The sequence below is a fragment of the Triturus cristatus genome, chromosome 10 (genome assembly GCF_964204655.1).
Source record: "Triturus cristatus chromosome 10, aTriCri1.1, whole genome shotgun sequence".
In the NCBI taxonomy this organism is placed as follows: domain Eukaryota; kingdom Metazoa; phylum Chordata; class Amphibia; order Caudata; family Salamandridae; genus Triturus; species Triturus cristatus.
Window position 1 is genome coordinate 458,823,589 of NC_140593.1, and position 26,197 is coordinate 458,849,785.

At 44.4% G+C, this 26,197-nt stretch overlaps 1 protein-coding gene across 8 annotated transcripts in view; it reads right to left on the reverse strand.

Annotated features, from left to right (window-relative positions):
* The window catches only part of PARD3 (par-3 family cell polarity regulator), a 1,320,414-nt gene that overhangs the window by 340,734 nt on the left and 953,483 nt on the right, over positions 1–26,197 (reverse strand). For all 8 annotated transcript variants that reach the window (XM_085631870.1, XM_085631866.1, XM_085631868.1 and 5 more), the window contains one exon: positions 18,197–18,322. In XM_085631870.1, coding sequence (XP_085487996.1) covers positions 18,197–18,322 — 126 coding nt within the window. The remainder of the gene's footprint in view (positions 1–18,196; positions 18,323–26,197) is intronic.

Sequence of the window (26,197 nt, forward strand, 5' to 3'; positions counted from 1 at the left end):
TGGAAAGTTACCTACAAGGAGGTGCCTTGCTTGGATAGGGTGACACCGCTGTGAATTCTGGGAAGCTGCCTGGATCTCTTGAATTGAAGGTAGGGACTGAGTCCAGTTACGTCTGCCATGCCTTGAGAGACGAGAGCATCTTAGAACAAGCTTTGTAGCTTTATGCTACCTGACCCATCCAACATGAACAGACTTCTTAGGAAGCCTTCACGAGCTGACACCTGTACGGAACTTGCCTGGGAAATGCTGAGTAGAGATGTCATGTTAGCAGTAGTGTAGGGATAGTTTAATGCTTTTCACCTACGAACCTCCAATGAAGGGTAATTTGGATGTTGGAGCCATCATATTCTGTATCCTGATCCTGGTCATTCTGTATATGCTGCATCGACTCAATTTGGCTCGTAGGTTTGGCTTTGTATTAGTTCCGATGTATTTCTACACCCTCGTCTTGAGGTGTTTGTATGCCCAACTGTTCTTGGCTTTGTAATAAACCAACTAAACTTTGGATTAGGAGTCAGTGATTATTTGGAGTCCTAATTCATTGGGACTGTAATGATCAATTGGCTAATGATTTCCGCCACTCCACAATTTCATGCAGACAAAAAGAGACATCAGCCTAGGGTTCCAGAGTAAATCTAAAATGTCCATCACAGCCAAACTTGGTCAAACAAATGTATGCATGTAACTCACGTTTTTTTAAGATTGCTCTACAAAAGTAACATTTCACTATCTGTTCATTACATTACAGGGTGGTCTTGTGTGCTAAGTCACTCACTGAGAGATGGCGTAGATATCCTGCCTTCAGTTTGTGCATTCTGGCCTGTAATATGCTTTTTCTTTTAGATGGCCTTGAAAACTGAGGCCTCAGAGGGAAACGGCATGATTTTGTAGCTCCCCCAGCAGACTGCTTACCTCTTCTGAACTGGAGGTATACCTGAATCGTACCCACACCAATACTGTAGAGTGACAACTGTCTCCATCAGCAGAATAGTGGTAGAACGAGGGCTGGCGCCAGCTAAAACAAGCATTTACAATGCAATGGTCTCGGCATTGTTAAAGTTAGAGCTATTGGCATTGCTCATGACATTAGTTTTTGTTTTTAAAACATTTAAAGAAACGGCATTGTTATTTACAATGTCAATAGCTTAATCACTCTCAAATGCGAGACCTATTGCATTTGCACCCACAGAGCCACACACACAAAGCCACACACACACACAGAGCCACCCACAAAGAGCAACTCACATAGAGCAATCCACACACAAATAGAGCCACCCACAGAGCCACCTACACACAGTTACCCACACACAGACAGAGCCACCACACATAGAGCCACCTACAAAAAAGCCACCCACACAGAGCCACACACACAGAGCCTCCCACACACACACAGAGCCACCCACACACACACACAGAGCCACACACACACACACACAGAGCCCCACACACACACACACACACAGAGCCACACACACACACACACAGCCACACACACACACACAGAGCCACATACACACACAAACAGCCACACACACACACACACACACACACACATAGAAAGCCACAGACATAGATCTAGACACATACACATTGATCTTGGGAGCCAAAGCAGAAGTTGCACCCACTTCACCTCCTGTTCAAATGTTAAGTAAGTCAAATGAAGTATTGGAGCTGCAATAGTTTCAAATACAGAAAACAATTCTTGTAGTAATATATTTATCGCTAAAATCTGTTCTGGGCAGTCAAAATGTACCCGTTCTGGTAGGAACAGTGAAAAAATTCTTCAAGTATTAGATCATTCTCACTGAGTTGCATACCTGCCAACTCACACGGTGTCACTGTGTTATATACGATATCGGCTACCATCACACGGTCTCCCGGTGAGCCTCCAATATCACAGGGTGGCAGGGAAAACGTGCTGAAAAGCAATGTAAATTGTAGTTTTCCAGCTCGTTTTCCAAGGCTTTGAACTGCGACTTCCATTAAGGGGTGTGAAAACTCCCGAGGACATAGGCACCAGCCTCAACAATCTTTTTATTTTTTGGAAGGAGGGAGAAGCTCAGTACGACGTTTTCAGATGCGCTACTGTAAAATAACGAGAAAAGTAATTAAATTGTTTGGGGTAAAAAGTGAAAAACTATACAGTGATACAGCAGGCAGAGAGCTAGAAAGATCACAAAAGGAGCAGAAGCAGCCGAAGAAGCAGAGTGCGCCGCAACGCTTGCAACAATGCCCCACCCGGAGAGGATGTTCTGCACCGAAAGGGACACATGCGCTGCCCTGCGCCCGTGCCGACATCAACAATGCTGAGCGTCCACCATCCTTAATTACGGCACCGAGGGCAGCCTGGACCCCTCCACCAGGCAGTTCAGCCAAAGTGAGCTCCCTCTCCACTCTGGGCAGCGTGACGGCGCCTTGATGTCAGCAGTCAGACGGGACCCTCCCCTGTTCGCCCCCACTGCTGGGGATCCTAACCCCCATGCTCCCGTGAAATCTACAGGGCCCATGCTATGTATCACCAGGAGCCTCGAATTCCAACTACTATGTCAGAGACATTCTGCCGAGGTGAAAGGCTATGGGTTGGGGTGGGGGGGCAGGGGCTGTTAATACCGCTGCACTCACTCGAACAGAAATCAATGCCAGACCAGAGCCCCCGGACCAGACCAAAAGGCGTCGAGAGCGGGTGCGTGTCCGACGCAACAGAGGGACTGCGAATAAACCAATTTTCCCCCTTCTAAAAAACCACGTTCCCTGCCCCATGTTGCCGTTCACCGCCACTCGCTTCGCCGCCTAGCACCGGCGAGTCGGCGGTTAGTAAGATACATGCAGGCCGAGCGCTGCATGTTTCAGGCCACCCTTCTTCGGCTAGCATAGTTTCGACCGATCACGCCAGGCCAACCATGCCCTTGCTGCCCAGACAAGCGAGCCGTCGGACCTGAATTACCCAAAAATACAGGCCAGCACGGGGATCGAACCCTCGACCATGGCTTTAAACCAACAAAACTAACAGTCACCTTCGAAACGATGAGCTACAGTGAACGCGCGAGTAAACTTCAGTGTCCAGGCTCACCCACCAAAAATATTGGTGTAGGTTAAAAGGACAGGTAACACCTGCACTGTTGAAATAGACCTAAAAACCCATGCGTGTTAATACCCAGAGCTCTGGCAATTAACTTCATTAAATTCAGTCTGACATCAACAATTTATATATATTCACGCCATTTAAAAAAATAAAAATCCTGTTTCTCTACATGTTTATTCATTTATTCTGAAGTTCTATAGCGCAAACCAGAACCAGTTGGGCTGCACAGTACATTGTCGGGGAATGTAACCAAAGTATTCATTTTGTCGACCGCAGGGGCATGAACGGCTGAGTGAACCCTCCGTTTAAAGCTGTAACCACGAGGGCAGCCCCTCCCTCACAGTGGACGCATTAGTCCTCTAAGAAATGCCTCGGAGAAAGGCAGTGGCGCTTTCGGATTCGGCGGCGTGTTCTCCTTTAGCCATTGGCTGGAGGAGATAATTCGAAAAGTAGCAAAAAACACGCCCCCGAATCCGAAAAGGACGAGGCCTGTTCGGTGAGACAAACCTCTTCTCCAATGGCTGGCCAGCATTCAAGAGGCCAGCCAATGGAGAAGAGGGGCGGGTTCAAGCCCCTCTTCTCCGAGTCATTAAATCTCGCGAGCGAGACTGCGCAAGCGCAGCCTTCGCTAGACGAGACCTAAAAAGGCGGGAAATTAGCATTTTTATTGACCCACCCCCTTTGGTAAAGCTAAACTGTCCTCTATAAGTGGGTGGAGGATGTCTCCATCCCCAAAGATAGTGTGCCTATGCTTACGACTGACGTGCATGAAGTTCATACTTTGTACAAACAGTGACCTCTGCAAGCATGGAGCACAAATTGGGAATTCCCTCTACAGGATTAAAGCCGTTCTGATTTCCCTGTGCCCGAGGAGGAAGAGGCCAGAGTCGAGGTGATGAATGAGCGCCCAATAAATTAGACTCAGAAGAATTACATTATTTTGCCTAAACTGAAGGAAATGTTCTGTGCAGTCTTTAGCTGGAGTTTAGCACAATGATAAATACCAAGTGGTTTCTTAATCGAATCTGTAGAAATACCTTTTATTAATAATAATAATTACAAACTGCTGGTAAAAAAGGCACCGAGTCACCTGCTGCTGCTGTCTGCTGCAGAAATGCTTGGTACTGGTGACAATGCTTCATCTATAGAAGGGGGCCCAACGTAGGCCCAGAAATGCCAGATCTGTTACAAATTCGAAGGTAAATTTACCTGATGATTTCATGCCAGCATAGACACCTTGTTCCAGTACTGGGCTTTCCTTGTACAAATCATTCTTTTAAGGTGTGTTAATCTAATTGAGTCAGCGAATTTGAACCAAGACTACAACTTCCAGAATGCATTAGACTGCTTAAAGAAAGCCCAGGACTGGAAAATGGTATCCATTGATATTCTAAGGAAAACCACTGACCCTGTAGATCAATTTCATATATTCACAATACGTACATCTATTTTATGGTGATATTAGAACATACCTGGATCGGATCTTGACATCTTGGACTCCATTAACTCTACAGAGACCTGCACTATCACTAACTGCAGGCTCATTGCTACCACTACAGGAAGCTTTCTGTTTTGAAGAACACTCCACTGGAAAGCAACCTTGCCACAAAGGGCAACACACTTCAGCCCAAGATAATCCATGCATTTATTACAGAATCAAGTGCTATAGAGGGAAACTCTTATTATTCTGCCATCACATAAAAACAGATCTAATTAAAAGCATGGAACATGAAACATTACTTACTTCGTCTTTTAGGAGTTATTTATGTTTATTGAGGTGAAGGGTAAATTGTACAAAGTAGAGTCATATATGCACCACTTTTCTGGGATGCAGATCTTGGAAACACTGGCCAGCAGCAATGGAAATGTCACTGTGGATATATTTGCAAATTCTCTACTAGTTTCTTTGATGAGGGTTTGCAACATTCTAAAAGGCTAAATTGGTCACCAAGATCCATTTACAGTTTCATATTGGCTAAATTCTGAAATATTTCTTGTAATGAACAAGCCCTTTTACAGTATCCTAGCAGGTATACGAAAAATGTGCTAAGAGAAACGGCTGGAGAGCTATGCGAGAGATACAAGCAATGAGGCGTGGCATCCACAGTAGGGCAGACACTGCGATACTAACTTCCTTTGTGGCTAGAACATTGATTAGCTATGTTGTGCATATTTGTAGAAAAAATAAATCAAGGAGGGACAAGGAGCTGTTTAGTTACGCCCAGCATCCCATGCTCCCAACCCCATACTAATGGGCTGTGGGGGTGCCAATCCTGCTGGGAGGGAAAGGGGGAATTACAGTGTTACAGTCTGATCCAAAGAGGTGACCGCTCAGATGCAGCGGGGATCTGAGTGGCCAGATCTGAATGCCATCACACACCCAGGGGTTGTTGAGTCTGCGCTGCAATGCTCGACGGGCCCGTCAACTGGGTCTCTTTCGTGGGGATCTTTTGATCTTATGCCATGTGATGAATGCAAGTAAGGGGAATGTAAGGAGTAGGGTGAAATGTAAGTGAGTTAGAAGAGCCTAGGGATGATCAAAGGAGGTTCAATGGAGGTCCCCGGGCACAATACAAACTCGAGGGCTATTATAGTGGTAATATACCAAAACTAGCTTCGTGAGTGTTGAATCAGGCCAACATGTTTCATGCCTTGTTGCCTGGAGGGTCAGTGGCATTTCGTCAGGACCAGGTATTTTCTATCCTACATCAAGGAGGAACCTACTCAGTAAGCAATGGTGCTGTATCCTTAATATTAGTAAAATACTGCACCTGCTGCGGTGCAGGAACTGTGGGCATCCAACCCAAAAGTTGTGTGACTGAACCCCTTAGGGTAGACACAGGGCCGCGTCTTGCTATGGGTAAAGTGAGCCGCGTGATACACTGCCCGGGACCTAACCTCCTCTAGACCACATTTCTAACACTTGTCTGGCATCATAGTACTTTTAGTGTCTTGGCACCCTTTCCATATGGTACCAGGAATTTCCAAATGAGAGGAGTCACTTCGAGTATAACACGGTGAGGCTGAAAAGCGGTGGAGGTGGGAGCGCTCGAAGAAAGCCCGCAGTGTAAGTACAAGCGCACAATTACAGTGCGATGAAAAGAAATCTAAGGTTTAATAGCATCCTGAATAAATTAAATATCCCCCTTCACGTAGAAGAAACATATTACAACGTTTATCTTATTTGATATACATTCCAAAAACTAATTAGCCCACTGGCGATATAAATATTACAGCCATAAACTGCATCGCTCCCAGGAGTCCACGGCAAAGCCTCTCAAGTCTGAGAAACACACATTTGGGAATAGTTTTGCAATTCAGACAAAATGTCTAATATGGTCTGGAAGAGAGTGCGGGGCCTGGAGTGCCTGGGCTCTCAGCAGGGGTTTGGACGCGCGCCCCTGCAGTGAGCACTAATGCATGGCGCTAATCAAGGGAAACTGCTGGCAAGGGTCATAAAAGGACAACAAAAAATGTAAAATGGCGTTCATGCGGAGGTACTAAAATAAGGGGCATTGTGGGAGCAGAAGAACTGACTGCTGTACCTTCCAACTATTATTAGAATCATAATGCACGGTGTGGAGTGATTTTCTGAGTTTTCGTTTTTACTATGTTAAATATTTGCAGGGTGGAAATGAAGAGCCCTATTATGAACGCTCAAAAGATGGCACAATTAGTTTTTGCTCCAGGCAGCCCTGATGCAAATGTGCTCCCTTTGCACAAAAGGCTGTACCCCTGCATTATGCTTACCATTTATACACACCGTAGCCAGGGCAACTATGCAATAGCCATATTTCCTTCCCTGTGTCAAAGCCAAAGGTAATGTGCTCATTCTGAATGCAACTGTACAATATGTAACCTCCAGCAGATTACATGTTGACACACATGTGATTGCGCCATTTAAGTCCCTCTAAGTTGCGGGTCCTCAGAAGTGAGGTGGCACAGTCGGACCTGCATGCTCCTCCTGCTGCCATCTTGTCCCAGCCACGAGACAATGCTGGGTTGGGGGCAGGGGCCACAGGCAGCAATAAATATCTCCTGACTTGTTTTACAGGACTGTGACGATGCTCAGTGGCTGGACACAGCAAAGCTATCAAGGTGTGGGGTCTTCTTGTACCAGCCAGGAGGTTCTTTATCTGATGCAGCCACATATTTTGCACAATACCTTGTGCTGAGGACTGTGTTTTTTTCTGCACCTGGCACATAAAACATTTTGTGCTTTTATGTGCAATAGGGCACCAACAGAATTCACCTGTGTACACATTCCATATTGCACCTTGACTGTAGCATTATAAGATATGGTATGATACTTAGGCCATTTCTGAACGTGAATAAATAGTATATGGTATTCACTGCATTCAACAACCTGCGCAAATATGTGGCTTAACAGCCACAGCGGCTGAATTCGGGACTGAGGAACCAGCTTCAGGTCTGGCGGGAGGCTCAAGCATCCTGTGATTCTGGGTCACTCAATCTCCCCGCCCCTTTAAAAAAAAAAAAATGAATGTGTCCGTCTGTAATGCAACTGGTGCTCATTTAAAGTGCTCGGATACCTTCGTCGTCGCGTTTGCGCTATATAAAATAAAAACTGCAATATGAAATCATACTTCAAGTCACTTAGTAGGAAATGAGGAGAGTTCACATTTTTTTCTCACTGATATCCCTTCAATTCTCTACTCATCTGCAGGTTGAAGATCAAGGCAGTGGAAGAGGCAGTGAAATAGGAAGTCAGCAGCTCGTAGAGCAGGTTTCAACCCACTGACACACCTATGTTGGCCTCACACACTCAAAGTTAATCTCAGAAACAGCCGGTCGCAATGACCTCAAAGAATGTAATAGCCTCTCACACTTGAGCGATCATATTTTCAATCAAATAGTAATATTTGATTTTAATGTTCTAATACATCAGACATTTTTTATTCTTTCGCTTAGAGCTTTTATCAGATTTCCTCTCTGTGAGGAAAAGCGGAGTGTAGGTTAAAAATGATTTTTCTGATCATGAGCATAGAAACATATATCCCTGTTCCATATATTGCAAAAATATTCAGAAGTAACAAACATTAATAGAAGAAGCTCTTCCTAATAACATTATTTTCACCTGCTGTTAAATTCAGTTAGGGAAACACCGCCACTTGTTCCTCCAGAGCCCCGGAGCAATCCACCAGCCACAAATCTGTAACACTAACAGATTGAAGGGTCTGCCGCCATGTCCCCCTGGGCAGTTTCATTCTTATTGCTGTTTTGACACCTTTTGAACATTTTGCTCTTTTTATGAAACCTTATACTTACAGCTATTTTTCACTCTCAAGCTCCATTGTCTCTAAAATTAGTTCTCAGTTACGATAGTGCCCAGATATCTTATGCAATGGTCAATCTGTTAATAACTTCTTTTGATTCTTTTGAACTCATTAAGCATTTTCATGATAAGTAGAAGGGCGGGTGCAGGTTTAAAGCAAACAGTATTAGCACCGCAGGGGCACAGCAGGTGCCAGCGGTCTTTTAACATCTCGCTTTACGCTATGTTTGAAAAAAATGGGTTTCATAGCAACATATTTTCATAAAAACAAAATATCAACCAAGGATTTTCTTGTTTGTGTGCTTCACAAGAATGTCTTAACCAAAGGAGACATAATTATATTGAACCAATAAATGGCACGGAATGGTCTACGTCGACTAACCGTGGGCACCATTTCACAGTGCAAGGAGCCCCATGCATGGAACATGTTCGCTGAGGACACTGGCACGATGAAAAACCACCGGGCCCCCACAAAGAGAGGTAGAAGAACAATTTGGTAATCCCATGTGCTACCAATTCCTCGGCCAGAAATCGCATAGCGAAAGGTCAGTTTATGGTACCTCTCGGTGCTAGATCACTCACTCACATTAGATCAATCAGGAGGTACTTGTAAAGCGCGGTTTATCACCCCGGGGGGTATCCCGGCAGTAGCCCCAGGAAAGGATCCGCACCCATGAAGTTGCCACCTGATGCTGTGTGCCCGGTGACTTGCTTTCAGCAAATTGACTGACATCAATTGTACCTTTTCATAATAAACACATACAATGTTCTGTTTTTTTAATTTAGTTTTACTGATCGCCTACACTATGCAGACAGTCCAGGGAACAAGGCTGAATGAACACATGGGCGGTCCATCCAGGCTAGCATCCTGTTCAGTACTGCACTGTATCCTCTTTAAGAAACATGAACTTTTGAAAAAGGATCCTTTAATTATCCTGTGATAGTTATTGCCCTCTCTGCTTACCTGGGCAACAAGCTCATAAGGGCAAATAGAAAAAACTCACTGGTGTCACTCATCATTTGCATAAGAATGGTGTCAGCGTGAGTCACAGCTGTGCAGTTAGGCAGTGTGGACCAGTGCCATTTCATGTGATTCAACTGAGCACCATTCAGTTGCGCAATTGAAACTCCCGCTATCACAGTCGTGAAAATCTCAAGAATTGTTCTATAAACATCACTTTTTAAGGCCACATATCTTTATACAGTTCTAGGGAAATGTATGACGCCACATCTTTATAGCAGAGAGTGTGGCTTCTACATTTTTCCTCTTACCTCATAACTGCTGTTAGGCTTCTCAAGAGAAGCGGACAAATAAGTTTCGTTAAATGAGACACTTTAATTAGGATAACGCATAATCTAGTTCCCACAACCCATAGCTTCAAGGTATTTCTCCAGCCCCACAGTTCCATAGAGAACAGGATCCAGCTCACGTCTCACTTGCACATCTTGCATATCAGAGAGGTAAGGGGAAATAAATTGTATATTAATAGAAGGCAGCCCGTGGATCCTGAATGCCGCCTTACAAAGGAGCATCTGAAGCGCTTGCAAGAAGAATAAGCATTGGAAAAGCCAATGGTTCTGAATGTAATGTGCTATAACATGCAGCGTTGATACCTTAAAGCAAGATACAGGGGAGGGAGCCAGGAGTGGATAGAGAAGCACATAATAATAACTAGTCCCTCATGCAGGTCAATGCAAGCATAAGAGTGAAGGCACAAGGACTCAGTCAAACAGGCAATGTCATCAAGTGAGAGAGGAATACTCCACTGGACTGAGCCAAGATGTGACTAACCTAGTCTTAAAGCGAACACAAGGAGACGATGGACGTAGAGCGCTGAGACTTTTCAGACACTGAAGACCATGGCGGAAGGAGGCTAGTGGAAGAGAGTCAATGGCTGAAAGGAGGGGTCCTAAAGACCACAATGGATACTGTTAGATATTGGACTATTTGCCTCTTGCTCAAACCCAGACATAAAAACTGATGTCTTATAGTAAGTAGAAAGAGGGTTGGATCAGAGCTGACAACATCAGGTGGGACCAGTCAATAGCCCCCTGTACAGGACCTTAAACTTCATTATGCCATTGATCTGGACCCATACTAGTGTTATTGACTGGCCCTGTGTTAAGTAATTCCACAACAGTAGGTCACTTGTCTCTGGCTATGGGGCCTCTGGCTGCTAAAGCCAGGACAGTAAACTTTTATCAGGGGCTGGAGGGCCACACCCATCATATAGCATTATACGCAGATGACTTCTCGACGGAGCCAGTGAATTGCTGCTGGCACTAGAGAGAGTAGCAGTCCTCAAGGTGAACTGGGGGAAGTCGTGTCTATTTCCTACTAGGCAGGGGAGAGACAAGCCGCAGGCGGTAGCTGGCATAGAATAGGAAGGTAGATGCCTCCCGTACCTGGGGATCCAAATCTATCTTGATCGAGTAGATCTTCTAGAAAGTAACGTGGGAAAAGCTATCAGAGGGATGAAGGCCAGCTTTGATTTTTGGGGAACCCTTCCCTTATCAATGACTGGCTCCTAAAAATGTTGACGCTTCCGAGACGCCTATATTTCTTCAGGGTACTACCGGTATGGATACCAGCAGAGAGGTTTAGACATTTCCGGACAATGGTGATGGAGTTTCTGCGGGGCACTGGGAGGCGCAGGGTAGCCCTGAAGATATTAATGAGACCAAAAGCAGAGGGGGGGGGTTAGCAGCACCAGACTTTGAGTACTATGATATAGCCTCCCAGTTGCTGTGGCTCGCGAAATGGGTTGCTAATCAGATAAGGGAGACCGCACAACAGGGGGATGGAAGCCCAAGTTTGGACCTCCTGACAAGAGTAGTATTACGTTTAACCGTTAGGGAAAGGGAAATGACTGCATAACTACGAGTGGCTCGCAAATGCTGGGTTAGAAGTTCATAGAGGTCCAAAACTAAGCGCCCGTATGCTCCAGATATTTCTTTCGCGATTTGCATGGCATTACCACATAGAGCAGACTGGCGAGGAGTAGAGACTTGGATAACAGCATGGGTAACCACCACAGTGGGGATGCTTTACGAGGAAGGAGCCCTGCTGCCCTTTGATACACTTTGTGAGAGATATGAGATACAGAGGGGGGGGGGACTTCCTATTGCATACTGCCTTAATAGCGGCAATACGCAACCAATTGGGGAGTGGGCTATCTGAACTGCCACTATCTGAGGGATGTCAGTATGGGGTATCGGCAGCAGGGACACTCAAGGCGGTCACTTGCTTGTACAACAGTCTCAGTCGGGCGACACTCCCTGCCCTCAATGAGCTACAGCAGCGATGGGCAGAATATCTGGGGGAACCAATAGATGAGAAAGCATGGGGGGAACTGACAGATCGTGTCAGTAAGGTCTCTAGAAATGCTAGATTGCAATTAGTAAACTTTTATATATTTAATAGGGCATACCTCACCCCAGGACGTATCAATAGGTATTTCAACATAAGAACTGCGGCTTGTCCCCGCTGTGGGGAAGAGGGGGGCGGAATTTCTCCAAATGTTCTGGAGCTGTACAGAGATAGGAAGATTCAGGAGGGAGGTGACTGAAATCCTCTCTGATGTGACGGAGAAAGAAATGGCCACAGCACAGGGATATTGCCTCCTACACAGATTCTCCCACACCTCTAAGAATAAAATCAAAAGGAAATTTCAGGACCGGGGCCTGATATTAGCAAAAAGTGACATCACTAGTCACTGGAAAGTGCGAGAAGGACCCCACACAGATAGATGGAAGAGGGAGTTAGTACGTTGGGCAAGCTATGAGGGGTAATACGATTAAGGTAGGCCAGACTAAATGGAAGCGAGAAATAGTTAGAAGCAGCCAGGACATGGAAAGAATTGGTATCACTACTCAAGCAGCAAGAAATAGCAGCAACAGAAGAAGTGCAACAGGAGTCCTCACAGGAGGTCGAACCCTGAGGAAGCCTGATATAACTACATAAAGATGGTGGAATAGGGACAAGGGACTTGGGAGTGCTATCCAGACATTAGGAGCCCGGAAGGAGAGCAGAGAATAGGAACTCCGGGTAGAGGCTTTTTGGGAGACTACCCGAGAGGGGCTCTAGAGCACACAGTTTAAGACACGTCTGGTGGGTGGGTGGAGGGGGAGGTTGCCACTTGGCATTAAACAGACAAAAGCAGTGTAATACACTCCAGCCATTACATTCCAGTAGCTGATAATGTTGGAGAGTACGTGCGTAGAGATTGACTCAGGTTTGCAGTCAATACATGAATGCGGTCTGTCTGCTGCCTCCTTCATGGAAGAGGTGGGCGAACCAGTGAAGGCTTGGGTCAAATGTCCGACTCTGGCTCGATTAAATGTCCTCTAGGACTCTTGAGCCATAAGTGAGTGTCGCCAAGAAGGTATAGCTTCTAACTCTCCTGCATCCTTCTATTGAACTATCACATCATTCTCTGCACCCCTGTGTGGATCAGAGGTTAGCCAGTCTCGCTAGCTATTTTTATTTCCACCCTCCAAATGCAAAAAAGCCAGTGGCACTTGCCAGCCCCTTCTCTGCTGTAACCAGGGGCTCATGGAGAAAGATTTGATGGTGGAAAAGAAGGAAGCAAGGGAAGCAGAAATTAAGGACGTCAGCATCTTTGTACGCAGGAGAGGGAGAAAGACAGAGAATAAGATAGAGGTAGTGAGGCACAGACAGCGAGAGCAAAAGAGAGTGAGAGGGTGGGATAAAGGGAGAGCTGGCAGAGGGAGAAAGTGAGGGAGCAAAGATATTGAGGGTGGAGCCAGAAAGAGATAAATGAAAGAGTCGGAAAGAAAGGGAGGAAAAGTAATTAATAGAGAGCAAGGAGAAGCAAAGTGACGATGGAAAAGTGAAAAAGAGATTTGAGGCAAATAAAATGAAGGGACAAGGGGAGAAAAGGAGCGAGTAATCACGTGCCAATCTTATTTTTTCCCCTGGCTTGGCTCATGTTTTGGTTCTTGGAGCCAAACGAGACTCCTGGCTCAACCCTTCAAACACATTTTCTGGCCTTTCTACCTCTACTCCACAAGGATGAGCAAAATGTAACCTACAATTACGACATACTCTGCCTACTGATGATTTCATGTCGTTTTCAGAGTCGACATGTACAGCATTTTCGACTTCCAATGTGCAATGCCAGTCCGGGCGGGAACACTCCCCATCCTCCACGAGCCATAGGCTTTCCTTTCAGCAAACAACTTGGCTGCAACAGCTCATGCTTCATCTTCACCACTGCCCGCGCAACAGCAACAATGATGCGCAGTCTTCCCAGAGTGGAGCATGACATCGCACGGTTCAGCACATCATTACCTCGAATTAGATGAAATTAATCAAAAAAACAATTATTAGGGCATGGTTGAGCGTGCAAGCGATTTGTTTTCGGGAGCGATGCTCCACAGGGGCACTTTTGTTTTCATGTTCTAAGCAAAACTCCATCCCACAGAATGTGGAATGTAAAAATAAACAAGCTAGTCAGATTTCCAACCCAGAATGGACATGCTGCAGTAAAATACTTGGGGCCACATTTTAAATGTTTTTAGCGGTCACAAACTGGTATTTGGCCCATTTGCAACCGCTAAAATACCTTTTGGAATGTACCAACTCTATTTTGCAAGCCGCTAGTATATTACCGACGTGCAAAATAGGGTTTGCAAGTCACTATTAGGAAGGGCGTGCCAAGGGCGTCCCTTACTAACAGTGAGTCACAGGGGATGTATGATTGTTTTGCAACCTGAATGCAGTCGCAAAACAATGGCAGTTTACCACCTACTTCAAGTAGGTGAAAAGCCAGCCGCAAACAGGAAGGGGTCGCAAAGTTACCCCTCCCCTTGGTTAATGGTAATTAAAACGTTTTTTAAGACCAGCCTTAAAAAATGAAACCAAAACTTTTCATTTTTCTTTTTGAAATGCATCCCATTTTCCTTTAAGCAAACGGGCTGCATTTACAAGAAAAGCTGCTTTAGTTAAAAGAAAACACAGACATGGTGGTCTGCTATCCACAGCAGGCCACCATCCCTGTGTTATTTGCCCATTCCAAATGGGTCGCAATGCTACTTGCCCCCTGACTACTGATGAGGCAGGTCCCTTGTGACCCATTTGGGAATCGCTAATTTGTCTGAGAAACATCAGTACATTTCATTTCGCAAGTCTCTAATTGTGAGTCGCACAAAATCTCAATTAGAGACTTTGAAAATGAAATGTTCATACATCTGGCCCTTGATTCCTAAGTAGTCCAACTAAGAATAGGTTAGGCTATTATTTTAGCGTGTGGAGTTTGTGTATTACCCTAGACAGACACTATAGTATGTACAAAGCGCTGTTCATTTGCCAGTCAGTGTGAGTTATACATGTATATGAATTAAACCCACCATGGTGGCTGAACAATGCCGAGTTCATTATGCACTATAATGCAGGCATGCTATGTAGGGTCATGTGTAGATTATGGACACAAACAATCCAGAGCTGAAGTGCACAATCTTCTGACAAATGAGCTCTCTAACTCCACTCTAAGATGTGGCGGGGAGACTAATGGCCTGAAGCAAACCTGAAGTATGACAAAGGAAGGAGGAGTGACCAGAGCCAAGCAGGCATGGCAGCAGTGACTACAGGCAGCATTTGTAAGCATTACTACCAGCACTCACAGAGGGACAGATTCAGTGCTTAATTTGTAAAAGAAACAGCGCCGGTGCCCGAAGCTCTGCCCAGAAGCTTGCAGGCGGTACAATTAAATGTTGGCAAGCCGAGGCTGATATTCTTGAATCCACCTCATGCCCTGTGGTTATTTGTAAATTAATGAGTGCAAGCGCCCAAAGCTCTGCTCAGCAGCCTGCGACTAATGCAATTTAAGTGCACATGCGCCAAATACCAAGGCTGCGTAGTTTTGCATCCACTGCATGCCTCTTTAATCCACTACCAGACACTCCCTGCACCTTCATCACACTCATGCAGGTTGTGACATCTTTTCTGTCTTTCTCTCATTCCGTCTTTCGACTTTGTGTGTTTTCCCTTTTCTTGCTCTCAGGAAATGTAAGATGCAGAAAAATTAAGTGCTGGTTCCCAAAAATAGGTGACTGTGAACCCCACCAGCCATCACCAGCTCAAATTAAGCACTGGTCATGACTCTTTAATCCACTACCAGGTACTCCCTGCCCCTTTCTCTCTACCTCGCAGGTTCCTGCTTTCTCCTTTTGTGATCGTTTTGCCGCATTTCTCTTCCTCCGTCTTTTCGATCTGTGTGTTTTCCCTCACTAGTGCTTGGTTAATATCTGATGCAGAAAAAAAAGTGCCAGTCCCCAACCACCAGCTGAAACTAAGCACTGGAGAGATTGTGACGCCATCTCCTCGTGGAAGCAGGCTCGGACAAGAAGTGGGCTCCAGAAAGGTGAGTGTTCATAGGGAAGCTGTCAAGCCAGAGTTACCAAAGTGAGGCTTGTCGGTGTCTCCGACAGCTGAGGGATGTCCTACCCTCGATCATTCATTCATTCATTCATTTAAGTGACAGCGATGTGCGGATTGTTGGAAACATGTAGAGGTGACAGAGGAAAAATGTGTAAGGAGGCGCAGACCCTACATTTTTCAGTTAGCTGTCTTTCATTCGTTTCAAATATTGTGAAAAATACTATGAATTATTTTACTTCTTATTGCAATAAATTGATGATTACAGGCGAACATTTTTACAGACATAGCAGTGGATTTCCAAGTTTTTCCCATCAATTTTTCCTCTGCTTTCAAATGCAAGTGCTCACATGTTCATGCATTCTTACACACATCGGATGGCCTGTAATCATGGCTTACACTACGCATGTCATCAGCATTTAAACAAAAAGTTTGAAAGGGAAGCAATCACACCAATATTCCTCAATAAACACAGGTTGCTAATAGTACAATACTGGTGAAGGGCCTCTGTGGCAGGGAACAAAGGCACACAAATTCATTGACTGTCGCGTGATCCTAGTGTATGCAGACTCCATGTTTTTTAGTGGAGATATTCTCTACTGATTGGCCACCAGTCAAAAGCCTTGTAATGAAGAACACAATTACTTCAACAATAAGCTAGTGAGACCTGTCGGCCTAAATGATATAGAGACATTCCTGGGCAAGAAAGCACAACACTGTGTTATTAACCTCTGCGGTGATAAAAGTCAGATTAATGGAATAAGCATGTACAACTTTTTCTGTTTCCAACAATCAAAGGTTGTGCCTGGCTGCACTGCATAAAGCACTATCAGAAAAATAAATGTTTCACACCCCTCAATAATTTTGAAAACGCGAGTGGCCAAAAACGTAGGTTATAATACACAGAAGGTCTGAATTTGATGCAGGGATAAAAGAAACCTTAAATACGATAAAACTATGCAACAAATCCATGCAATCAAGAAATGAACTTTTGGCATGAGGAGAAAATACAATCTGGGTCGGCTAAAGTGGACATCACGCTATACACTCACAATACCAACTGAGTAAAATATGGAGAGAAAAAAACAATTGGATACATTATCAAATCACAAGCACACCCTTCTTGGTCTTCACCAATTAATCTTTGTTTTCACTACACCCAAAACACGCGATAAGGGGAATTTAATTTATGTACACAACTGCTACGAGGCCTCAAAAAATCGAACCAAAATTTGGAAAAGATGATAAAACCATAACCTCACTAGAAGAAATCCTGCATAGAGAGGTTACAGATCTTGTACAAGGGTTGCATGTATCATGGAGAGGAGACAGGTACATATCAAAGGCATCACACCTGCCGTTCAGTATAACACAATATTTAAACTAGGTTGACGTTGAAAATGTTATACGTCAATTTACTTATTCTGATTACACATCAATCTAGGAATCAGAAATGATCCGCCAGATTAAGTGCTGAACACCCTACACCAAAATGGAGTCTTCAAGGTTCGGCACGTCTGTTCAACAATATCCTTTGTGAGCTGCAATTTGTATTGTAAAATCAATTGAGCATGGAAAAAAGGGTTCAGTGGATGGACACAATCACAGCCAAAGTCTCTGTATATAATGGATGGTTGCATGTTCAAATCCAGGTAAGTATGATCCGAATCTTAACCTCTCAAGGTCGGTAAATGAGTATCATCTATTTCAGTCGTGATAAACCGGTTATGAGTGCCTTGGAATGTTTTTATATGCCTAGGTATTCAGCTATTACTCTGTAGAGTTGTCTGCAATCATAATTTTGAATTAGATACAATTATACATAAGTAGATCTACACAAAGGGTTTTCATGAACTTGCCAGCTGAAATAAAGATAGACGGTCTGAGCCTGGCCTTGGCGACACACTAAAGCAGGACTTGCATCAATAAGCCCACTTGACTATTTGCGGTCAAATGTATCTGGACCATGTAGTGTAAAGTTTGCTTCATGGATGGCTGCACAGTTCGCCATGAAACGTATGTGTCTGTGGAAGGAATGCATATGTTGTCAAAGTTCATGGGGTGTTGGTGTGACTAATTTCTTTAAGGTGGGCCTGATTCAGAAATAGAGCTGCTGCTTCTATTGCTCTTGAAAGTAGCTTAGCTTGAGATGTCGGCACTTCTCACTCCCAAAAGACCTCCTCACAAAGAAACCCAGTCAATCTATGGCAAGGTGAGCGAGGCAGGCCCGTCTCTCAAAATCACATTATATTAAACGTTGTTTACAAAAAAGGAATTATGAGCTGTTGGATAATTCCCCCAGGGTGAATACATGTCTACCCCTACATTGGCTCGGATAAACAGACTACAGCGGCTTCCATTTTCAAATTCGCAGGAGGCAGCACTGTGCGGTTACACAACAACAGACTGTGGTCCTTACCTGTCCTTCTCCTGCCGCATGCGCATCCTTTCTTCCTCTGAAGGGAGGGCATCGTGCTCTTTCATTTTCAATGAGCCCCTGTGTTCGGTTTTTTCAAACTTTTCATCCTTTCGGTTCTTTCCAAACCTGTTGAAAACAAAACCATTCTAAAATTAGTATTTACGCTTGCGTATGTCCGTGTACAAGAAAAGAGCAAATCACAATTTCACAACTCCATATTTTATTCATTTCTTCTTACTCCCCTTAAAGTTTCATCCACACCTCTTTTGAAGGATGTCGTTGTCCATGCACAGCTGGCTGACGCTAATGTCTACCACAGTGAGGCAGTTACTTTATCCACCAATATCCATTACTCAGAACTCTCACACATATTGTTGGTGACCTGTTCAGGATCGGACATCAAACTGCAGGGCTCAAAATGTACATCTTGGGTAAGGAGGGCTGCACAAGAAGCCAAGTGCACCTTCAACTGGTGATGCCACTAAAGTCCACGCACCCGCACCAAATTACTCAAGAGCCATCAGGCGACAAATAGTACATGGAACAGGTCCCTAAAGAAACCTTCTATTCAAATGGGTGTTGGTTGCCATGAATTGTGAACATACAAAATATAAGTCATACTCAGAAATACATACACATCTGGCCACTGGAAGAAAAGTGGTTCAAAATAGCAATTGAGAAATCAACACTATATCAGAAATGAAAGATTTTATTAAATTGCTCTTCTGATTGTAGCATGGTCAAAGCCAAGCTAATTTACTTAGAAATAATATAATTGACATTGGAGTAGACAAGGTAATGAGGTTCATAACTGAGAAGGTTGGCTGCGAGCAACACAGTGAAGCCATAGAAAGCAGATGCATGTGAAGATGGGAAAGATCCACGTTTCAACATGGCCTTCCATCCTGGGGATGTGTACATTTGAGAAATGGAGGTCATGTGATCAGCCATTGCATCAATATAGTCACTACTGTGTTACTAGTGCTGTTGTGAAATGCCATCAGCAGTGCATCATGGGGGCAGGAGAATTAGGTTTGCAAGGATTTTGTTAGCTTCGATTCAAATCACTCCTACCACCGATTTTCAAGAACATGTATCAAAAGAATACATTTTAGAGCGCACTCCTCTCCGATATGATGGCAATGTTTATTAACTTCTACACTTGTTATTATCCGTTTGATGAATCTATATCACTGTAAGGAGATCAAATTGGCTTGTGCTAGTCTCAATTTGAGGCACCCCCACATGTTGACCTGAAGAGAGACACATTCTTCATTCAAGATTGTCAACATATCCTGAAACACTAACCGTGAGCTAACATCATAGGCGAAACCAAGCTCTTTCTTCGAAGCCTAAGAGCTCTCGCCTTTAAAGGGCATTGCTACTGCCCATAACCACGCTCCTATTCTGAAGGTTACATCAAAAAACCTCGACTAGATTCTAGGCTCAAATGTGTCCCTTGCCCATCAGACAAGTATTGTTGTAAAGTTAGACATCATCAAATCTGCCTATCTACCAGAACCCCAACCTTCCTATCACAACAGCTGCTGTCAAACATTCATGTCAAACTCACATCCAGCTATCATTCTCAAAACACACACAATCCAGACACTACAAAATGGCAGAGCTTGGGAAATGCAGCCAGCTTGCCGTTTCCACATGTAGTGAAAAAGGCTTGCCTGAGCCATGGTCTGGCATGGGGCAGCTTTTTGGCGACTGTACCGAGACATGCGTGTCCAGTCTCTCACTATCATCGGGTTTTTAGTGGATGGACAGATTTTCAGAAGGGAGCCTCCATTATAAATCACTCTCATGGCAGCAGCCATACTGTAGGTTGACTTGCTAAAAAAAGTCCCTGTAATTGGGCAGGTTTCATTCCACCCCAAGCCCTCCCACATGTATCATAGCAAGAGTTTTGCAGCCATCTTTGACAAAGAACATTAAGCTCAAGCCAGTAATAAAAGAACAGGACAAACTGTATTATATCAAAACATCTGTCCTGTTACCTTTTTGAAAATGTTTTGGATTCTGCAACTGTTAGGTAATATGAATATATATATATATTGTAAACATTCTGGCACAATTCCTTTGCAGCTTCTTGCATGAAGCAAACCTGTTGTTATGTAGACTACTTGTAGTCCGAATTAACGGTTATGTGCTCTGAAATCATATTTGGGTCTTGATCACGCTACAAAAACACCAAAATATAAACCTAGAAACACACCTGTGCTCTAAAGCGAAAAATGCCAAACTCAACAAATACACCATAAATTCAATCCCCCGTAAAACCCACCTCCAGCACATAAACACAATATGGCTGCTGTAACAGCCAGATCCTAGGTCAGAGTTCCAACAGCTGTTGACTGGGCACACTGACCACCAAGTAGTCGGTTTAGACAACAATCTAGTGTTGCAAGAGAATAGTTCTCTGCATGACCATACCACCCAATTATCTATGTGCCTCCAAGTAGCTCCTTAGGCCTTACAAAAAAAGCTTTCAATGCTTAGATTTCATGACTTGCTCAAACTTTGCTCATCCTCAACAAATAGGAGCATGCCAGAGATATAGAAAACAGAAAAGGTCTGCTTTTCTTCTTGGTGCATATTTGTAAGCCAGTAGCAGAATACAAAGTTCTGGCTCACGTCTGAATAGTTTTGCCTGAAGCCAACTAGACTCCCAAGGGCCAGGTTATTGTCCATCCTGCAGGTTTTGAAGAGATTTATTTTTTGTTGACTGAAATCTTTTTCCATTATATCCTGAATGGCGAGTGCTTTTTATGATTTAATATCCTATTACATATCTTTTTTTTTTTTTTTTAAGTTGGAAGCTCTCCTAAAACATGACATATATCAGACGCTAACAAAGAGCTTTATGCAGGTACAATGATGCAAGACCACTGTATAGAGTTAGATTTGAGTCCATGCTTTGTCTTACGATTTCATATTCAAATAAAACAGGCATGGGCAGGGTTGGTTTGTAATTTTGGCAAATAGGCTTTAGAAGCGCCAATTACATAAGAATGCTTGGAAAATATATTAATCACCATTATCCAAATACACCCAAGTTGGAGCAGTAAAATGTCATCGATCTTCAAAGACAGTCGATGTGCTCAGCTTGCTGCGTGTACCATTACATCACCCATCAATGGGAAACATCTTTAAATGATACATACACCATTAGCCAAACCTTATTTATGTGTGATCCATTTTAAATGTCAATTTCTATCATATACTGAAAGGTAAGCAGCATGCTGCTGATGCGAAACTCAAACACAAAATGGCAACAACAGAGCTAGTGTTAATTTGTAATGAACAATTCCTGGTGTGGGCGCACGGAAGAGTGTATAACTTGTAAAATTATCCTCTGTGCAGCTCAGAAGTGTGGAGTTTCACCAGAAAACAACAATACCTTCTTATGCAAAGAACAGCAGTCTATCAGCCTTCCAAGCACCACTGTGCAAAGAGCAGATACAGGATTACCCGTCACTAATGTTAGCAAATGGAAATTATTCACGACAACGAACATGGAAAGTACATTTAACGACTAATCAAGAAACAGCCCTTCATAAGTGCTCATAGCTGATGTATTATTACCAGCATCTTCATTCAGCATGTGCAATTGAGTGCTACGCGCAAAATCAAAAAAAAAAAAAATGGATGGTCCTGAACATGGACTGACCATGGAGTCAGTCCATGTTCCTGAAGGCTATCTTCAGATTTCTCTTCTCTGCGCAAACACTACAGATTCCAGTCATCTTAAAATCGGACATCATCTTCATCAACTTCACCTGCACTGTGAGAATATCCTCCACATGTACCAACCTTTCTATAAAGCATTACTTCTACGCCTAACACACGCGTGAGGCAATCTGTGATCCCCATTATCTATCTGTGTTCTCTAATGAAATACACACGCCTCTGAAAGTAGGGTCTACGTAATAACTGAAAAGCTTGTAAGGCAAAGTTAAACTCACGATTGCAAGATTAATAATAAGGAAACAGAAAAGTTACGATAGCCAGAATGCCATAAGTCACCTAATCCCCAGAAGGCATTGCTCTAGATCCCAGAAATGTTTATTTGCTAGCTTAATGCATTACAAAGAAATAAACAGAAGCCTTGTCGCGCTAATAGGCGAATAAGTCTGAGAAGTCAACCATTCTTGAATCAGAGGAGCAAGTAAATCCCACAGGGTTTGCACTGTCTGCTTTTGGGGCCTCTCCTATATGCTTGCTACTACTTAGCCAGTTTAAATAATATTTTGCACAATAAAAGATGTTGGTGCGAGAGGAGTAAAGTTCAAGGAAACTGACAAAGTCCATTGAATATCTGAATCATACTGAATTAGGGTAAATACATTGTGCAACTGGGTGTGGAGTAAGGTTTTTGACGTTTGCAGGTAAGATGAAGAACAACCAGTGTCTAGAAACCAACAGAGGTATCAAGAGGCCCAACTAAAATGCTTATGGATGGTGGTGGTGGCAAATGCAGTGCATATCCTTAGCAATAAAACGTCAAAGGTTTAGCAGTAGACAAGTCATTACACTGTAATTGAGATTGAGCTGATCACACACCGACGATGGAGCATCATATAACAAGTAGTAGTAGTCAAGTAGGTCTTGCCTTCAGGATCTATTGGCTTTGCCAGTTCTGTTTGCTGATGCTGTACAGCATCAGCAAAACAAAATGATAAATAAGTCGCAATGACGCAACCTCTGTAGCCATTCACATCCATCTGTAGGCATACGCGTGCATCGTCAGGAATGTGTACAACTTCATAAATAAGTGGGCACCATTTTATATTTATTAAAGTGAAAGGGCAAAATAACAATAACAAAGGACTGCTAGTGTAGTGAGGTAGGCAATAGAGGATTTGGTCGGAGGACAGGAAAAGCAGCACATGAGGAAAAAGCAACACGAGCTGGGGGCAAAAGCAAACAGTGGATACAACAGCATGAGGGAATTTTGCAGGGAAGTATCAAGTGAGAGTAAACAAGCAGCCCATGAGGGAGAGAGCAACATGGAGCTTAGGGTAACGTATTTAGCGGGAGAGAGGCACACAAGAGAGAGAGCTGGAAAACACATCCACTCTCATGGATTGCTTAACCAAAAAGAAAAAAGTAGTTCCATAAAAGTGAGCAGTGGACTGATACAAGTCATCCAATAAAAAGGATGGTAAAGAGAATGTGTTCCAGGGGAGGGACAAACAAGAAGAGTAATGCAAACCATAGAATAAGAAGCAAGCAAAGGAGTGACAATAAAAACCAGTTAAAAATGGGCAAGCTGTAAGCCGACTGTTTGTACTTCACAACCAGTCAACTTGCCAGTGCTCGTGGTTAGAAGAGACATAAATAATACCAATGCTAATCAGTTATTTTTGGGGCACTAAAGGAGGAAAGGCACCAAGATCTCACAACACAGAAAGAGAGACAGTGTGCACGATGCCCAGTGAGCATATTGCACTTGTTGTCTGCTCTGGCAAGCATAGACTAAACTGTAACTTATTTACCTTGACAGTAGATAAAGAAAATGCATTTCAGCAAATTCAATTGTTATTCCAGTTCCTGTTGCATTTACTGGTGACATCACACATGCACTATGTATTTATGCATGACTTCAGTCAGTACATAGATCTTGACTGGATGTCTCTGCTTCAGTCTCTCCCATTCCATGTTTCATCCCCCAGTCTGCCACTTCACTAGTGATGCCACTAGAAGTTTGCATTGGAGAGAAACATCACAATACAGATGCTGGAAGGAACTGAAAAACAGATACTACCACCACGTATTCAAGGCCCATGAAATTCAAAACTCAAAAGCAAACACACCTGTCTTGTTACAGGGTGTATATGTAAGAGCCTTCTCAATCTGTGACACCAGGCCCATCCCCTTCATCTTAATCTATCCTCCTGGCACAGTGTATGTTCCGCACATAAAATCACCACAACTCATACATGAAAAACGCTTACACCGTAACGGGGGACAAAAATACATCAAATACAAATATGGTTACAATGGAACACATTACATGGCACGAAAAACAATGCTGGAATTGATTACCCATAACTATTTAGGCCAGTTAGGCGTTAACTGGTGTAATCCTCACCAACTGCTAAATACAGGGGCACACATACCAGAGGAGATGCATGACTAACACAAAGTAGAAACACCAGTGAGAGGCAGTGGCAACAGCCGGCGTAGCCAGCGACAACAGAACTATGTACGGATGTAACGCTTAATGGAACCTAAGAGCCAGGCCATGGGTGAGACTGGTGGCTGGAGCCAAACGAACTTTGTAATGGAGCTGACATTTCCGGTGGGGGCAAAGAGGTGTCCCTCCCATCTGTAAAGGGGAAGGGGGCTACCATCCAAAGGTTAGGGACCAGCATAGGAAAAGAAGCTCTAAAAGCCGTCAACCAGCAGGCCTTCCGGCAACAACTGAAAATGCTATAATCCTACGCTGGCCACTACTGGATGTTCATCCAGCCTGATCGGGCCCTGTACTAACTGCATTGCCAAATCGCACTCACCACGTTACTGATGTAACTGCGGTACACTCTTGCCTCCCCATGGTCTGATCCAGACATTTTAACCGCAGCATCCTCATATCCAAGAGGACATCCCCTGAAAAACCAGAAGTCCTCAACTAGGCATAGTGTTGAACAGCCATCGTTGATGAAATCGCTCTGCCCAGCTAGACAGTTGTGTTGAAACCATAACGAATGGCAAACTTTCACACTTTGCTCCCGTCCAATACTGCTTGGGAGAGGATGGCCCGGGCCTCTTCCAGGACCTATGGCGGCAGTTGTTCAACTATTTCCCACAGGGAGTGGGAGTTACAGCCCAAAAGACATGCGGTGCTCATCGACCGCAATGCAAGGCTGGGAAGAAAAAGTTTTCTTACCTTAACTGTCCATCCTCTTACATTGCCTGTCCAGGGCTGCGGAAGTGAAAATGCAATGGGAAGTAGAGGCTTGGACCACAAAGCTCTCGGGGGTAGGGTGATTAGTGAAGAAATTTGGGTCGCCCGGTGCAGGGCTATAGCGGCGGGTGATTGTCCTATTCACAGGGGCCCTATGTTGGGCTTGGACCAGGTTTCCAGAAGGACATCTGTTAAGGCCTAGATGAAGGGCAGCAAGGGTTCCGAGGAGAAGACACCTGGCTGCAGGACCTCTATCAAGATATTTGTCTTGACTGCCACAGAAGGTAGCTAAAGGGTGCAGGACCTCAGCTGTCCTTTGCACCACCATAGCCTATGATGCCCCCTCCTCCATAGCCACAGTAGGGGGAGAACGCAGGCCAGAATCTGTTGAGGTATCCAGTCCGCTGGCCCCACCCAATTCCTCATACCAGTCCATCTCCTGATAAGGCTGGTCTTGTAAAGGGCCAGCAAACCCCTCCCAATCATCCTCCATTTCTAACCCTTCTGAATAAAGTTGAGGAACTGACCTAGGACCTGAGGGTTCTGTTGGCAGCGGTATCAGTGCCAGTAGGCATCGATCCGGCTCTGGGTTGTCAGGGATGCGAATGGGGCTGGCACCACTGGTGGCGTCGGGATTCTCTGTGTCGGGACGGTGCCAGGGAAAGTCACCAGGGTACGACCAGCGTCAGTCCGGATCCATGGGGGGCGGGGTCATTGGCGCAGGGGCTGTCAGCGCAGAACCCAATGGAGCCCACTCTGAGCCTCCAGGGCCCAAAGGTGTATGGTAGGGTCAGGCCACCCAAATTTGAGGCACATGGCATCATAAAATTCTAAGAGATGGGCGGGGGTCGCTCCGGCTCCTGGAAAGGCAGGGTAGTGTGGAGCGGACACAGGCAAAGGTTCAGATGAAGGAGGACTAGAACATCAAGACGCCATCGCGTCGGCCAATGGATGGGGAGAAGTCAAAGAACGCTTCAACTTCTTGTGTTTTTTGCGCTTCTTACTTGACCTACTCAACGACAGAGTTGAAGGACGCAGACTTTGGATTCCACGAATGGTGCCTGGACCTTCCTCTCGACCAG